Source organism: Nerophis ophidion, linkage group LG13 (genome assembly GCF_033978795.1).
Source record: "Nerophis ophidion isolate RoL-2023_Sa linkage group LG13, RoL_Noph_v1.0, whole genome shotgun sequence".
In the NCBI taxonomy this organism is placed as follows: Eukaryota; Metazoa; Chordata; class Actinopteri; order Syngnathiformes; family Syngnathidae; genus Nerophis; species Nerophis ophidion.
This window is the reverse complement of record NC_084623.1, coordinates 10,314,136-10,332,939: the sequence shown is the minus strand read 5'-3', so window position 1 is coordinate 10,332,939 and position 18,804 is coordinate 10,314,136. Positions and strand designations below refer to the sequence as shown.

Genomic DNA, 18,804 nt, shown 5'->3' with positions numbered 1-18,804 from the left:
TGTTGTGTTTATGATGTGTTACAGTGCGGATTTTCTCCTGAAATGTGTTTGTCATTCTTGTTTGGTGTGGGTTCACAGTAGGGATGCACCGAAATGAACATTTGTGGCCGAAGCCGAATAAAATTTAAACGCTTGGCCAAAGGCCGAATACCGAATAATGAATGCAGTTTTTCCCCAAAAATTTAATATTGCATAAATAGCCTAGAATAAATATTTAGACATGTTTTTCAAATAAAGTAATTTTTTATTGAATATTGAAATTTTTCTAATATTCCAGTAGTTTTTGCTTTTCAAAAAAGCACAGTTTTTCATTTATATTAGGCCTTCAAACAAAACATGCATTCCAAAAAAAAAATTAAGTGCATTAAAGTGGATGAACCCACAACAAATGAATTATTGTCCTTTTGGCAAAAGTCTGCTTAGCTACAGTAGATATGCTAATAATGTAAACAGAAGGCTTAAGTAAATCTCAATTAAGTGTGTGCTTGTAACCTCATACACTTATACAGGTAGCCTACACAACAGGCTAATAATGTAAACGGAGGACCCACTAAATCTCAATGAGTGTGTGCTTGTAACCTCATACACTTATACAGGTACACAACATATCCCAACGTCACCACGTCACTGCACGTTGGTTGATTGCGTCACCGCGTCAAAAAATTGCGTCACACGCCACTAATCGGCCTTGTTTTTAACTCATTCCACCAAAGGCCGTATGTGGCTTTTTTTGCCATATTCGGCCGAATATATTCGGTTACCGATTAGTCGGTCCATCCCTAGTTAACAGTGTGGCGCATATTTGTAAAGGTGTTTATATCACAACCCTCAGTGTAACCTGTATGGCTGTTGAGCAAGTATGCCTTGCCGTCACTTACGTGTGTTAACAGAAGCAGCAAAATGCATGCGACCGGCCGGCACGCAGATAGCATGGTGTAAATGCGGGCGCGATGACATGCTGTAGAGCATGGGTGTCAAACTCTGGCCCGCGGGCCAAGTTTGGCCCGCCGTGTAATTTCATTTGGCCCTTGAGGTAATATCAAATTAAGATTAGAGCGGCGATGCCTCTGTAACACTGCATTCACCGCTGATACTCATACTTGCCAACCCTCCTAATTTTCCCGGGAGACTCCCAAAGTTCAGTGCCCCTCCCGAAAATCTCCCGGGGCAACCATTCTCCCGAATTTCTCCCTATTTCCACCCGGACAACAATATCGGGGGCGTGCCTTGAAGGCACTGCCTTTAGCGTCCTCTACAGCCTGTCGTCACGTCCGCTTTTCCTCCATACAAACAATGTGCCGGTCCAGTCACATAATATATGCTGCTTTAACACACACAAGTGAATGCAAGGCATATTTGATCAACAGCCATAAGGGTCACACTGAGGGTGGCCGTATAAACAACTTTAACACTGTTACAAATATGCGCCACACTGTGAAGCCACACCAAACAAGAATGACAAACACATTTCGGGAGAACATCCGCACCGTAGCACAACATAAACTCAACAGAAGAACCCCTTGCAGCACTAACTCTTCTGGGACGCTACAATATCCACCCCCGCTACCACCAAACCCTGCTCCCCCAATTTTTATTTACATTTTATTTCATATGCCATTGAGATTTTTTACTCATTATTATAATTTGAAACTCAATTTTGTATGTGACTATAAAGCTACATAAGCCTTGCTTGGTCAATATTCAATGTAGAACTTGTTTGGGTCCCTATTAAAAGGTTAATTTGTTCAACCTTGGCCCGCGGCTTTGTTCAGTTTTAAATTTTGGCCCACTCTGTATTTGAGTTTGACACCCCTGTTGTAGAGGATGTTAAAAGTATTGCCATGACGGCACGCCCTCAATATTGTAGTACGAGTGAAAATCTTAGAATATTAGGGGGAGGCACCAAAATCCGGAAACCTCACAAAATAATCAGGGGGTCAGCACTTATGCAGCTGAGCCACATCAGAGTGACTAAAGAGCCGCGGGGCTACACGAATAAGGAATTATTTTATCATGTGATTAGGCTGTGTCTATACGTTTCACATTGCCATGATGATAGCCGCCCTAATGTTGGAACCCATTTTGTCAGCATATTGACAACAAAATAGGAACTGACACTACTCATATCCACATTGGTTTTGTTTGCGGAAAATATATTTTGCCCTGTTAGTTCGAATACCCATCGACGTACAGGCTAACGGGGCATATATTTCCCCCCGTTTGCCTATATGATGATGTGTCGTTGACCGGGCTCGCATGCTAAGCATTAAACCAGGACCGAAGCACCATCACACTAAGTTTTTGTTGCACGAACATACTAGCTTTGTTAGACTGTATTGGACAATATAGTTTACATCCATTTATTACAAGTAATAAGTAAACGTAAATGCCCGAAAATTACAAAGTTTGGCGTCAGATGAAATAATCTTCTCCGCCTTCAATCGTCTCCATCTTTCAAAGGCATCCCCCGATACAAATCCTCGTTTTGTTCCTGGCTTTGTCATGAATAAGTTGAGTACCGTAACGAGGCATTTTAGATTTACTAAGGTCTGACTTGTTTAGTGACTTTACCAGTGGCAGTTGCCACACGAAGTGGTCAAACAGTAGAAGGCGGGACATCAAAATGAAAACAATAACAAGATTTCGGGGCTGTACATCTAATTTTGAAATGAGCATGTCCCGGCTGAACTTCTGTTATCAGTTATAGAGGTATTTTATCAATGCCTTTTGACATAGCAGGGCCATTTAATGATGATGTAACATGAAATTATTACATATAGCTCCTTTAAACTCCACAGCGATTTCCTCCTTCCTACACTGTTCTGCTGTCTTTTTGGGACTCATATTGAATTGGCAAAAGGGGAAGAGGTACACACGCTGAAGCGTTGAAAGTGGCTTGTAGTATCCTGTGCTGCAAGTGATGTGTAGGGCTACGCCCTCCTTTTTACCTGCAGGCGTGACACAAATTGAATGAAGCGTTGGTACACAGAGGAATGTTTGGCTTGAATCTAAAAGCTCGTAAATCAAAAAGTTCATAAATGGAGGTTCTACTGTACGTCTGTCATAAAAAAATAGCAAGTCATGTGGTTACATTTGTGTTTCCCAGGTCTACTCATCACTTGCCATATAGCTAAGATCCCTCTGCCCGAGGCTTGGAAGTTGGAGATGATTCGATACTTGCGCTCTGTTCAGCTTCCAGATGGAGGCTGGGGCCTGTAAGGAAACACAATGGTTGTCTTTTTTTTTTTCTGCCATTTGCATCATCCATGAGTAAGATTGACCGATACCGACTCCAGTACGAATTATATGCATTAACTGTACATTTTAAAATGTATTAATGGTGAGTGCTATTGACAGTTTTACAATATCAACACCATTTTTAAACTAGTACCCCATTCTATTTTATTACACACAATAGTTTGTGCAAAACAAAGTCAATAGTACACAATAATGAAACACAATTAAAATGTAATATGTATTTTTATTACTCAGTAAAATCCTTAGGTTGCCCTCAAATTCCTCCTGTGTCCAGGGAATTATTCCCTGTGTATGTAAACATTAACAAAAAAATGTCATGTACTAATATATATAATATATATATATATATATATATATATATATATAATTTGTAAAATATGGTGGAAAATACATATTTGGTCACTTCAAACAAGGAAGATCTCTGGCTCACACAGACCTGTAAATTTTTCTTTAAGAAGCTCTTCCGTCCTCCCCTCGTTACCTGTATTAATGGAACCTGTTTGAACTTGTTATCTGTATAAAAGGTCTCATCCTGTGGGGTCAAAATGATCATGAGAACAGTGAGCAAAAATCCCACAACCACACGGGGGGACCTGGTGAATGACCTGCAGAGAGCTGGGACCAAAGTAACAAAGGTTACCATCAGTAACACACTACGCCGACAGGGAATCAAATCCTGCAGTGCCAGACGTGTCCCCCTGCTTAAGCCAGTGCATGTCCAGGCCCGACTGAAGTTTGCCAGAGAGCACATGGATGATACAGCAGAGGATTGGGAGAATGTCATGTGGTCAGATGAAACCAAAATATAACTTTTTGGTATAAACTCAACTCGTCGTGTTTGGAGGAAGAAGAATACTGAGTTGCATCCCAAGAACACCATACCTACTGTGAAGCATGGGGTTGGAAACATCATGCTTTGGGGTTGTTTTTCTGCTAAGGGGACAGGACGATTGATCCGTGTTAAGGAAAGAATGAATAGGGCCATGTATCGTGAGATTTTGAGCCAAAACCTTCTTCCATCAGTGAGAGCTTTGAAGATGAAACGTGGCTGGGTCTTCCAGCATGACAATGATCCCAAACACACCGCCCGGTCAACGAAGGATTGGCTCCGTAAGAAGCATTTGAAAGTCCTGTGGTTGCCTAGCCAGTCTCCAGACCTCAACCCCATAGAAAATCTGTGGAGGGAGTTGAAAGTCCGTGTTGCTCGGCGAAAGCCCCAAAACATCACTGCTCTCGAGAAGATCTGCATAGAGGAATGGGCCAAATTACCAGCTACTGTGTGTGCAAACCTGGTAAAGACCTAGAGTAATTGTTTGACCTTTGTTATTGCCAACAAAAGTTATATTACAAAGTATTGAGTTGAATTTTTGTTATTGACCAAATACTTATTTTCCACCATAATCTAAAGATAAATTATTTAAAATTCTTAAAATGTGAATTCCTGGATTTTTTTTCACATTCTCTCTCTCAAAGTTGAAGTGTACCTATGATGAAAATTACAGACCTATGCCATCATTTTAAGTGGGAAAACTTGCACAATCGGTGGTTGACTAAATACTTTTTTGCCCCACTGTATATATACACATTGTATATGTGCGTATGTTGAGAAGTATCTATAAATATGTATATATATATATATTTATATACACACAGACAGTATATGTATGTATGTGGAGAAGTAACTATATATATATGCATATATATATATATATATGTGTATATATATATGTGTGTTAATATATGTGTATATATATATACATGTGTGTGTATATATATATAAATGTGTCGAGAAGTAACTAACTATATATATATATATATATATATATATATATATATATGTATATGTATATGTATATGTATATATATATATATATATATATATATATATATATATATATATATATATATATATATACATATATATATATATATATATATATATATATATATATATATATATATATATATGTATGTATGTATGTAGGTGTGGGAAAAATCACAAGACTACTTCGTCTCTACAGAACTGTTTCATGAGGGGTTCCCTCAATCATCAGGAGATTTTAATGGAAGCATTCACATACAATGGTTTATATAGGGCACAGAGTGGTTGGGTACAGGCAGGCGTAGGGGCATGGTGATTGGCTCATGTGTTACCTAGGAGGTGTTTCCGTCTGTGGCGGCATGTTGAAATGATTTCACTGCGCTTGTTAAGGCAACACCCTGAGAAAAATATTCAACAAGAACAACATTAAATTGAGCTACAGCTGTATGAATAACATACAACAAATCATTTCAAACCACAACAAAGCAATTGCAAAAGGACTGCCCACCCCCAGACTAAACGACTGAAACCAATAAGGGATGTAACTGTCGCAAGAAACCTGATTGCCCTCTCAACGGAGGGTGCTTACAGACATCAGTCGTTTACCAAGCAAAGGTAACACGCAAGGACATTAACACATCCGACACGTACGTAGGATTAACCGAAGGAGCGGTCAAAACAAGATGGAATAATCACAACGCCTCCTTTAGAAACCAGACTTTGCGGAATTCTACAGAACTCAGCAAACACATTTGGAACCTCAAAGACAATAATGTTGAATATTCAATAACATGGCAAATTCTTGCATCCAGCACACCTTACAACAGTGGTAATAAAAGATGCAACCTATGCTTAAAAGAGAAACTGTTTATTATATATCATCCAGATCTATCATCCCTTAACAAGCGCAGTGAAATCATTTCAACATGCCGCCACAGACGGAAACACCTCCTAGGTAACACATGAGCCAATCACCATGCCCCTACGCCTGCCAGTACCCACCCACTCTGTGCCCTATATAAACCATTGTATGTGAATGCTTCCATTAAAATCTCCTGATGATTGAGGGAACCCCTCATGAAACAGTTCTGTAGAGACGAAGTAGTCTTGTGATTTTTCCCACACCTACATATTGCGCTCTTCCACGGTATCGAGCACTATTCTCTGGATAATCTAATCAAGACATATATATATATATATATATATATATATACACACACACATATAGCCTACACATGTATGTGTGTACATATTATATTGATATAATAAATATATATAATTAATATAATTGGATATTTAGAATCTGTGAAAGTTCGACTCCTACCTTGTTTGCTTCTGTGACAACCTCTATGTGTGGAGAGTTATTTGCATTTTCCCATCATGCTTTGTAATGGATTTAAATATGTGTAATTTTTGGATATTTTATGGTAAATATACATTTTTTATAATGTCCACAAAGTTCAATGAGCAGGTGGTATTACATGTAACCATGTCTGTTGACATTTTTTGTTTGAAGGATTTATTTATTTTATTTTATTTTTGCACCATGACTAGGGAAGGTTGTTTGCATAAGGGTATACAAGTATGTTCAGAGCATAATTAAAGGTCATTGACTTGATTAAAGGTCATTGATTCAATTATTTGCTTTGTCCACTTGATGGCAACAGAATCGCAATGACAAAGAAAGTGTTTTAAAATTAATGCAATCTCTCTGCGGGCAATATTTCTCATGACGTTTCGCGAGCCAAATTAAAGACGTCAGCAGGCTGGGCCGTAGTTTGGAAACCCCTGCTCTAGACTTTTGATAATCTATTTTTTAATGTTATGTAATAACTGCTTACTCTCTAGGATAATGTGGTTCCATTTACAGTTTTTAAACTTTTCTTGCCATAATGGAGGTGATATCTACTATTTTAGGGGAGCAGCTCCACACTGTGTACGGAGACACATAGCTAGCTGCCAGCCACTTGGCAACCAGAGTGAATCGTTGTGTGTGATCCACATTACCAGGCATTAATTGGCAACTACCGATCACATACTTTTTCACGGAAATCAGCCGATACTGATTGGTGGCTGATCGATCGGCACATTCCTTGCACAAACACTATATAGTCCGAATTCCGAGCAACAACACAGCATACACCACTGCTAACTCTTCTTTGTTTCATGCCATGATAACATATGCATTATTTGTTGGCAGACATATTGAAGATAAGTCAACAGTATTTGGGACAGCTCTGAGCTACACCTCACTAAGGATTCTGGGTGTCGGTCCAGATGACCCAGATATGGTTCGAGCAAGGAACAACCTACACAGCAAAGGTTCAAATACTTTTCTGTTGATCGATAGAAAATGGATTCAACTACTCGTCTATTGCGCCAGTAGTTATGTACAAAATACATTTTGACTTTATATCAAAAACTAAGGCTGTGATTTTTGCACAGGTGGTGCAGTTGGGATCCCTTCATGGGGGAAATTCTGGCTGGCCATTCTCAATACCTACAGCTGGGACGGAATGAACACCCTGCTACCAGAGATGTGGTAATGTTATTTTACATTAATTCATCATTCATCTTGGTATATAATCCTCTCCAAGGTTTCTTATAGTCATTCATATCGACATCCCACTGGGTTGTGAGTTTTTCCTTGCCCTTATGTGGGCTCTGAACCGTGGATGTCGTTGTGGCTTTTGCACCCCTTTGAGACACTTGTGATTTAGGGCTATATAAATAAACACTGATTGATTGATTCATGGTAACCACACTAAAAAGCATGAAGGCACTCTTGACACCCAAACATTAATATATTGTTTGTTTCTAAGAAATCTTAAAACAAAGGAAGGAGGGGAACTTTAAAAGTTTTGTGTAATTATTACATATTGTAAAAAGCCTAAGAAAAACATGTATGTTTTAGGATTGTATGGTATACCGGTACTAATAAAGTATTGTCGTACTAATTAATTCAAAAAGGTACTAAACTGCCTATAAAAATACTGTTAGGGTGTTTTTCGGCTTGTAAGGCGCACTTAAAATCCTTTCAGTTTCTCAAAAATCGATATTGCGCCTTATAACCCAGCGCGCTTAATGCACGGAATAATTCTGGTTGTGCTTACAGACCTCAAAGCTATTTTATTTACACCTCATTATATCCCGGACCTCATCCAAATTTACACTCCGTACGCGCGCTCTGAGGTCCGAGAGCCAGCTCCAGCTCGTGGTGCCCAGGACCAGACTTAAAACCAGGGGACACAGGGCCTTCTCTGTGGTCGGCCCTCAGCTGTGGAACACTCTGCCACTTCATGTTAGAACTGCTCCCACAGTGGAGTGTTTTAAGTCTCGTCTTAAGACCCAATTTCATTCTTTGGCTTATCAACAACATCCAGAAAAGCCGATCTGTAATTTGACCCCCTTAACATGCTTCAAAACTCACCAAATTTTACACACATATCAGGACTGGCAAAAATTGCCATCCGATAAAAAACCAAACCCCAAAAATCAAAATTGCGCTCTATCGCCGCCTAGGAAAAAACCCAGACAAAACTGCTTGTAACTGCTGTTAGGAATGTCGTAGAGACATGAAACAAAAACCCTGTATGTAGGTCTGACTAAGACCAGGGCTTGGGTCGCGAGTTGTGTGGTGCTCTATATTTTCTGTGTTATTTTTTAATTTCGATTTCTATTTATTGTTTTAATTGGTTTTACCCTTTAAAATCGTTTTTAATCATATTTATTTTTTTACCGTTTTTATATTGGTTTTATTTTTTTATTCAGTCATTGGTGGAGCTAAGGATAATATTTGAATATTGTTTTTAATATTGTTGTGCAGCACTTTGGAAACATTTATGTTGTTTAAATGTGCTATACAAATAAAGTGGAAGTTATTTGGTACATGGTGAAAATCATAAATGTCACACATGAGAGATTTGTAAAGTCTGCAAGTTGACGCCAGCGAGCAACACCAAAACTTCAAATGTTCCATTGAGAAAATAGAACATTCGACATGGCACTCAAAACTCTGACAAAATGGTTTAGTACGACTTTGGTAAACTACGAAGCCGCACCGCTTGATCGATTGTCGGAGCATTATTGCTTCCGAAGTACGATGTACTGCTTCAACATACTAATATTATTATGGTTGTGTACAAGGACAAGAAAATGCCACCTATTACCAGACATATTATCTGGCCTTTTGTTTTGCAAGATTATGCATAATCAACTTTTCTTACCTTCTGGTATCTGCTGATGTGTATTTGGGATCTGCATAACTCCTGAAAATTTTGTTGTGTCCGCCATTATAGTCTGTGGCGACACCGTAGTTGACAAACTTATTCTTTTTCTCTGTCTTCTTGCTATGTGGCGTTCATCCTTTTCTAATATAAAGTAGTATAAATTTGTAACTTATATCTGTCAGTAGACTCACTATGGAAGCGCTAAAAACTACCGGGTGTGGACCACAAGGAAGTGTTTTAGATGTAGTAAAAAAAATCATAATATGACCCCTGTAATTTATTTATTGAATTTTAAATATTGAAATTCCATAATATTTGTGAATTTGCAAACAAATTATGTACAAAGCAAACTATAACCTGCTACCAAATGTACAACAATTCTTCTCAACAAAAGAGGAGAAATTCAACTTTAGAGGAAAATCTAATTTAAAACATTTGTATGCACGTACAACACTTAAAGTTTTAAGTGTTGTATGTGCATACAAATCTTTTATAGTTTATAGCAGAGGTCTCCAACCTTTTTGTAGCTGCGGACCGGTCAACGCTTGATAATTTGTCCTGCGGCCCGGCGGGGGTCGGGGGAGGGGGTGGGTAGGATTTTTTTTTTTTTTTTTTCATGAAAAAGGGTTTTTTTTTTGGGTTGGTGCACTAATTGTAAGTGTTTCTTGTGTTTTTTATGCTGATTTAATAAAAAATAAAAAAAACATTTATAAAAAAATGTATTCTGCGGCCCGGTACCAATTGCTTGGGGACCACTGGTTTATAGTCTATCTGTATGTGGAATTAAATTATGGAATCATGGATTAAGCAAAACAAATCAAACAATGTACTAATGTTAAGTTTAAGAAACTGTTCAAACTCAAAGTGTTTACAAAGTACAAAAAAGAAGAACCATGATAAACATTCTAAAACTTATTGATAATCTTATTCATCTCACTATATGAAACACAACTTACTTCAGTAATTATTATTTATTTATTTTTAATGTTATTACTTACAGAGTATGTTGTGAATAAATTCAGAACAGCCCTGTTTCTTCCTCCTCCTTTTCGAACATAATGAAAAGCAGTGACGTGCGGTGAGGTATTGAGTTGGTGAGGCACTGACGTAATCAGAATCAGATTTACGAATTTACAGTATGCGCTCTGCGAAGATTATTAGCCATTTGATTGGCAGCAGTTTACGGGTGATGTTCCATTTCTGCATTCTTTACACATACAAACTGTCACCCACAAAATGTGCATTTCATTAAAAACAAAACAAAATTAATGTTATCGCCGTCTTTCCTTATAAATGAAGTCCATGCGCCGGTCCTTCTGGATAAAAATAGCAGTCACTTTCTGGTAAAAGTCCTCCTTCACTTCCTTCAGTTTTAAAAGTCTTATAAGAGTTCAACACAGTTGCCGCGATTAGCTGAGCTCCTCTCATCATTTCCACGAAATGCGAGCTGCTGTTTGGCGAGGAATCAGGTCGCATTGATGACATCTTTTAAAATCTCCTGTTTCTCTTTTACCTTAGCATTGTGGACACTGATGTTGAGTCGCCGCTGTTCCTCCAAAGCCAAGTCTATCCTCGTCTTCCCAAACGTTTTTAGCGCAATCTAGCTTTGAATATGAACGGCCGACTGCTCATGTTTGGTGAGGCTTCTTTGCAAATTCTTTCGGTCACAAAATCCCATTTGAGTCCACACAGTTCCACAAGTTGAAAAAAGAAGGCAAGGAAAGCAGAAAAGGCGGTTTCTTGCCAAACATCCACAAAGCCAGTCTTTTCACGTTTGGAAAGAGCGAGTAACTTTCCGTCCTGCTGATTGAAACAAACCATTCAGCTCCGGCGTTGGTCTTCCTTTAGTAATTATCTCCTGCTTCGCTTGAAAGTCCACTTTAGAGAACTGTTTAAGTGCGGAAATGTAGTCATCCATGTTGAAAGACGGGGTGCACGAGACGGAAAAAATAGGTCGCTGCGGCATTTACCCGCGGAGGCCACCGTATGTCTGGGATCATGAGGCACGAGAACTGTTTGCCTCACCTCAGACTTTTTTCTCTGCCGTTTTGATGGCTCAACCAACACACAAATTATGTTACTCACTGCGTCAGTTGACTCGCTTACGCCACCATATGTTTCTGATCATGAGCGCCCCTATCGTGAAACTGTTTGCCTCACCTCAGACCTTTTTTCTGCCATTTTGAATGCTCAGCAACACACCAGACAAGAACGCGCTCAGGCCGCACGGCAGACAGAGAAGTTTACGAGGGATTGTGAAAATTCAGCGATTTTAAAGAAAAAATAATTTAAGTTGGTGAAGCTAAATGAAAATTAACAACTAACAATTTACAATTATTTTATCATTATATATTTTATTTTTTTTGCATGATCACAGGTGAGGCACTGCCTCCCCTGACCGCACGTCACTGTTGAAAAGAGAAACGAGAAATTGTGATGTACCGTGTTGTATTTTGTATGCATGTTGGAAATTAACTCAAAATCAACTCGACTTACAAGCCCGTGACGTAAAAATTTTTAGTGTTGCCACTAGGGCAGAACTAAAGAGCCACAGGTTGCTGACCACCGGGCTAGGGTAAAGAAATAGTTTTAGGATACACGCGGCATCCAGAGAACAAGCAATCATTTCCCACGTGTAGAATTGAAAACATGCTAACTAGAAGAAGCATTTAAGTCTCACCTTAAAACTCATTTGTATACTCTAGCCTTTAAATAAACTCCCTTTTTAGACCAGTTGATCTGCCGTTTCTTTTCTTTTTCTTCTATGTCCCACTCTCCCTTGTGGAGGGGATCCGGTCCGATCCGGTGGCCATGTACTGCTTGCCTGTGTATCGGCTGGGGACATCTCTGCGCTGCTGATCCGCCTCCGCTTGGGATGGTTTCCTGCTGGCTCCGCTGTGAACGGGACTCTCGCTGCTGTGTTGGATCCGCTTTGGACTGGACTCTCGCGACTGTGTTGGATCCATTATGGATTGAACTTTCACAGTATCATGTTAGACCCGCTCGACATCCATTGCTTTCCTCCTCTCCAAGGTTCTCATAGTCATCATTGTCATCGACGTCCCACTGGGTGTGAGTTTTCCTTGCCTTTATGTGGGCCTACCGAGGATGTCGTAGTGGTTTGTGCAGCCCTTTGAGACACTAGTGATTTAGGGCTATATAAGTAAACATTGATTGATTGATTGAACTACGTGTACTGTTCTTTCCTTGTTGGCATTTTGACAGGTTGCTCCCCACTTGGATGCCGGCTCACCCCTCGACGCTGTGGTGCCACTGTCGCCAGGTGTACCTCCCCATGAGCTACTGCTATGCTGTCCGACTCGCCGCTGAGGAGGACGCCCTGGTCCTCGGCCTCAGACAGGTGCCATGGTTCTATGTTCCACTAGGAGGCGTCATAACGTCAGGACTGGCAGACAGACTTGTGATTGAACTCAGCCTTTTCTTTAGTTTCGCTTTCACTTTGTACAGCATGCAACCACGTTTGAACTTATTTAAGGGCTGACCATGCCATACGTACTGTGTAAAATAATATTTTGTGATTTCTCAGTACGTTATTGCTTATGTTGATATTCTTATTATTCCTTTTTTGTCACTTAGGAGCTTTATGTCCAGGACTATGCTAGCATTGACTGGCCAGCTCAGAGGAGCAATGTGGCACCGTGTGATTTATACACACCTCAAAGCACACTTCTGACTGTCTCCTACAGTAAGTATGGTAACATTTTGCTCTCCGATTGAAATGTCGAATTTAACTGAAACCTGACTGTGGAATCACTTACTAATGTTTTTTTTTCAACACTTTGGGCCTGTTCTAATAAAGCAGGGGTGCCAAACTCATTTTAATTGGGGGCCACATGGAGAAAAATATACTCCCTAGTAAAATTTTCCGGACTAGTAAAATCACAGCACGATAACTTAAAAATAAAGTTAAGTTAAAGTACCAATGATTGTCACACACACACTAGGTGTGGGGAAATTATTCCCTGCATTTGACCCATCCCCTTGTTCACCCCCTGGGAGGTGAGGGGAGCAGTGAGCATCAGCCGCTGCCGCACCCGGGGAACATTCTTGGTGATTTAACCCCCAATTCCAACCCTTGATGCTGAGTGCCAAGCAGGGAGGTAACGGGTCCCACTTTTATAGTCTTTGGTATGACTCGGCCAGGGTTTGAACTCACAACCTACCCATCTCAGGGCAGACACTCTAACCATTAGGCCACTGAGACAACTTCAGATAGTTTTCTTTGTCTAAAAATAGAACTAACACATTCTGAAAATACACAAATCGTAATGATTTTTTTTTTTTTATACTTACATGTTGTGGTTGGTAGTATTCTAGCTTTCCATCCATCTTCTTCCGCTTATCCGAGGTCGGGTCGCGGGGGCAACAGCCTAAGCAGGGAAACCCAGACTTCCCTCTCCCCAGCCACTTCGTCTAGCTCTTCCCGGGGGATCCCGAGGCGTTCCCAGGCCAGCCGAGAGACATACTGTAGTCTTCCCAACGTGTCCTGGGTCTTCCCCGTATTCTAGCTTTATTTGTCCTTATTTATACTTTCTAAGCAAATTATGTAATAATGTACATCAGTCAACTCATTGCTGTTAATTTTCAATCAATCAAGATAAAAAAATCTAATTACAGGATGTTATTTATGTAGTTTGCTCATTTTCCTCGACTGGTGCACTAATATGTGGTTTACCGTATTTCCTTGAATTGCCGCAGGGCATATAGTATGCGCCTGCCTTAAAATTACTGCCGGGTCAAACTCGCTTCGCAAAATAATTAGCGCATGCTTAGTATTACCGCCCGGTCAAACTCGTGACGTCACGAGTGACACTTCCCCTGTCGTCATTTTCAAAATGGAGGAGGCTGATTTCAATACCGGAAATTTGAAATCGCATAAAGGGAAGAAGATTAAGAGCTTTTCAGTAGGATTTAAGGTCCAAGCTTACATCACACTCAAATTTTTACTGCATACCTTTGGTAAGTGCCGGAGTGAGAAGAGGTTGTAAAATAATTACCGCATGCTTACTTTTACCGCATGCCTTTGGTAAGCACAGGAGTGAGAAGAGGTTTTAAATTAATTAGCGCCCCGGCAGCAATTCAAGGAAATACGGTATTTTTGTTTTACATATGTAGCATCATCTACAAGGATACAAATAATTGTTATTGGGACATCTAGTGGACACATTTAAAACTTAACATTTTTATTTTTTTTACATTTTTTATAACTTACATTTTGAGGCCATCTTCATGCAACCAGTAGGAGCTTTTTAAACCTGTAACCGGTTTCGAAAAAGTTTGATTATAATTATTATACCAAAAAAATACATTGCGAGAATGGTTTGAATCAGGAATCGATTCTGAATCTAACCGTTACCCCAGGATCAAGGTTGAATCGTTAGGTGCCCAAAGGAGAATTATAATCTTACAGAAAAATGTAATTTAGAAAATTTAAAAAACACTTAAGACCTTCAGTATATCTCTACGTGGAATTAAATTATGGAATGGATTAAGCAGAGAAATCAAACAATGTACTAATATGATCCTATTCAGGAAACTCTTCAAACTTAAAGTGTTTACAAAGTACAAAGAAGAAGAACCATGATAAACATTCTTAATTTATTTCATCCATCCATTCTTTCATTCTCAAAATAATTTTACTTATCTCATCATATGAAATATAACTTACTTCACCAATTATTATTTATTTGTTTATTTTTATTGTGATACTTATGGAGTATATTGTGAATAAATTGAGGACAGGAAGTGAACAAAAGTTTTAGCAACTGTTATGTAAAAGAAAAGGGGTAGGATTAAATCAACTCTGCTTCTTCCTGCTCCTTTTCGAACATGTTGAAAAGAGAAACTGGAAATTGTGATGTATCATGTTGTATGCTTGCATGTTCCAAATAAACTCAAACTCAAAGATTCACACCCCTACAGATAATAGTTGTGTGCTGCATGTTCAACAACATAGCAAAACACCACAGGTTGGAGCATAATGCCATTAATGTGAAGGTAAATGAGTGTCTCTATGGTGGCAGCCGGAAAATCCTCATTTAAATAGAGCAGGCTGCACCACTTTTGCACTTGTAATCAATTGTTCACTAGACAACCCAAACTATTAATAATACGTGCAAAATTTTGTTTTACTCTGCTCACGCTATTTAGCACTTATTTGGGATCTTAGTAGATCAGGCCCTTTGTGAATTATGAGTTCATGTGATTAGATTGAAGTGTTTTTCACAGAAAACCCCCAAATCGTTGTCTTGTGATTGTGACTCACTGCTGTTGCACTTTCCTTTGTAGTGGTGCTAAACGTGTATGAGGCTCACCACAGCGCCGCGCTGAGAGGAATGGCTGTCAAAGAATTGTATGAGCACATTCAGGCCGATGACCGCTTCACAAAATGCATCAGCATTGGACCGGTAAATCTCAAGAAACTTAAACATTTAAACATCTACCTTAATGTAGTTGTACATTCACTTCCTGTATACGTTTTATTCTAATATGTACAAATGCAGTCTGGTGGAATCCATTAGAAGTACTGTAAAGCAGTGTTTGTCAACCTTTTTTGAGCCAAGGCACAAAGCTTTAAAAAAACTGTAACTCTTTAAACCAGGGGTCACCAACCTTTTTGAAACCAAGAGCTACTTCTTGGGTACTGATTAATGTGAAGGGCTACCAGTTTGATACACACTTAAATTGCCAGAAATAGCCAATTTGCTCAATTTACCTTTAATAAATAAATATATATATATATATATATATATATATATATATATATATATATATATATATATATATATATATATATATATATATATATATAAATGGGTATTTTTGTCTGTCATTCCGTCGTACATTTTTTTTCCTTTTACGGAAGGTTTTTTGTAGAGAATAAATTATGAAAAAAACACTTAAATGAACGGTTCAAAAGAGGAGAAAACAGGAAAAAAATGAAAATTAAATTTTGAAACATAGTTTATCTTTAATTTCGACTCTCTAAAATTCAGAATTCAATCGAAAAAAAGAAAAGAAAAACTAGCTAATTCGAAAAGAATTTATGGAACATCATTAGTAATTTTTCCTGATTAAGATTAATTTTAGAATTTTTATGACGTTTCAAGTAGGTTAAAATCCAATCTGCACTTTGTTAGAATATATAACAAATTGGACCAAGCTATATTTCTAACAAACACAAATCATTATTTCTTCTAGATTTTCCAGAACAAAATGTTTTAAAGAAATTCAAAAGACTTTGAAATAAGATTAAAATTTGATTCTAAAGATTTTCTAGATTTGCCAGAATATTTTTTGGGAATTTTAATCATAATAAGTTTGAAGAAATATTTCACAAATATTCTTCGTTGAAAAAAACAGAAGCTAAAATGAAGAATTAAATTAAAATGTATTTATTATTCATTACAATAAATAACATAAATTTACTTGAACATTGATTTAAATTGTCAGGAAAAAAGAGGAAGGAATTTAAAAGGTAAAAAGGTATGTGTTTAAAAATCCTAAAATCATTTTTAAGGTTGTAGTTTTTCTCTAAAATTGTCTTTCTGAAAGTTAGAAAAAAAATAAATGAATTTATTTAAACAAGTGAAGACCAAGTCTTTAAAATATTTTCTTGGATTTTCAAATTCTATTTGAGTTTTGTCTCTCTTAGAATTAAAAATGTCGAGCAAAGTGAGACCAGCTTGCTAGAAAATGAATAAAATTAAAAAAAATAGAGGCAGCTCACTGGTAAGTGCTGCTATTTGAGCTATTTTTAAAACAGGCGACTCATCTGGTCCTTACGGGCTACCTGGTGCCCACGGGCACCGCTCTGGTGACCCCTGCTTTAAACTATGTTGACAACATCAAATCGATCTCATCTAATTCCTAATGCAATTGTTCGATATGAATTTAATCATAACCGTCCATGCTTTTCTAATTCACATGTCTCAAAGTAGGTTGAGTGTCTTTTTTTGAGTTTTTTTGTGTAGTGTTTTAGTTGTTGTCTTGTGCTCTTATTTTGGTGGCTCTCCCCGTTTTGTTGTTTTTTTCTGTAGCAGCTTCACACCTTACTTTTGAGCGCGAACCCCACACCTGCTTAGTGTTAGCAATCAAGACTATTTAAATTGTGCTATTGCTGTCTTTCTCTGTCGAGAGATTGTTGATTGCCATGTACGGATGTACTCTGTGGACGCTGTAAGTCTTTGCTGTCGTCCAGCATTCTTTTTATGTTTAATTTGTAGCCAGTGCAGCTTTAGTTTTGTTATGCATGGCCATCCCAATGCTTCAGTGCCTTTTTCTAGCGGCTTTCGCCTTTTGTTAATTTTGATTTAAGCAGTAAATACCTTTTTAACCTGTACGCTGTCGATCACCACAAACAATCCATGCCTCACACTACGCGTTCTCAACATCTGCAAAGCAATTAACTCCCTGCTGCCACCTATTGATCTGAAAGAGTATTACAGTATTACCCTGCCGAGCTCTAAACGGTACAGACACTCAACAATGGCACGTTATTTGCAGATTATAATCATTGGTTCGCAAAAAAAATTTTTTTTGACCAAACGGGACACCACAGACGAGTGGTTGTAAAACACTTGCATAAAGTATCAGTTCTAAACAAGTTTTTTTCGGCAAATTTATTTAATCTTTCTTAATTATTAATATAAGTATAATGTTCATAAATTCAACCCAAATTTTGAAAGCAGCTACTTAACCTACTTAACTTTACATGCTTTTTTGTATTTCTCTTTGCTATTTGGGCATATTGGACCCTAATTAGAATGAAAACTAAGAATCACCTTTTGATATGATGTACTCAGTCCATAAGTACACAAATGTGTACTTCATTTTTAGTGACATGCTAATTCTTATTTTTACACTTTTTTTTTGTTGCCCAAATTCCATTGTATGTGTCCCACATAAGCGGCCATAAGACCCCAATTCAGTAGTGTTCACAATTTTGGAAATAAGAGCTAAAAGGTTCTGTCCACGCATGTGGCCACTAAGCCTTTAGAGGTTTAAGTATGTTTATTTTTCGCTTCCAGCAAATCCTTTGTGTGATGTATGCTTGAATGACTTTGTTGTGTGTATATTATATTAGATTAAAGTTGAAAGCAAACGATGTATATTACTAGCTAACTGAATCCGGTACTTTTTTTTGGCACCGAACGAATCCTGCCGGTCCTACCTGGCACCTGTTTGTGTAAAATTTAATTTTCAATGACAAACAAAGGAATGGAATCAAAAATCGCTCCAACATGTAAATAAAGTAAGAATCCACTTTTCCAAAAATGTGCTAATGTACATTGGCTTTGCTATTGACATGCTACTTGTTAATTTTAGCAATTTTTCATGGTAGTTTTGACACATCCTAATTTGTTAATGAAAACTACAACCAGGATGCATGTCCGAATCAAACAGCCGGTGCGTAATATGTACAATACTTACAGTATTAACACTTTGTAGGGTGCAACATATCTTACACTTTGG

At 38.1% G+C, this 18,804-nt stretch overlaps 1 protein-coding gene across 5 annotated transcripts in view; it reads left to right on the top strand.

Annotated features, from left to right (window-relative positions):
* The window catches only part of lss (lanosterol synthase (2,3-oxidosqualene-lanosterol cyclase)), a 75,478-nt gene that overhangs the window by 11,257 nt on the left and 45,417 nt on the right, over positions 1-18,804 (top strand). For all 5 annotated transcript variants that reach the window (XM_061918372.1, XM_061918369.1, XM_061918373.1 and 2 more), the window contains exons 4-9: positions 3,107-3,215; positions 7,281-7,402; positions 7,526-7,622; positions 12,535-12,670; positions 12,907-13,015; positions 15,619-15,737. In XM_061918372.1, the coding sequence (XP_061774356.1) occupies positions 3,107-3,215; positions 7,281-7,402; positions 7,526-7,622; positions 12,535-12,670; positions 12,907-13,015; positions 15,619-15,737 (692 nt within the window). The remainder of the gene's footprint in view (positions 1-3,106; positions 3,216-7,280; positions 7,403-7,525; positions 7,623-12,534; positions 12,671-12,906; positions 13,016-15,618; positions 15,738-18,804) is intronic.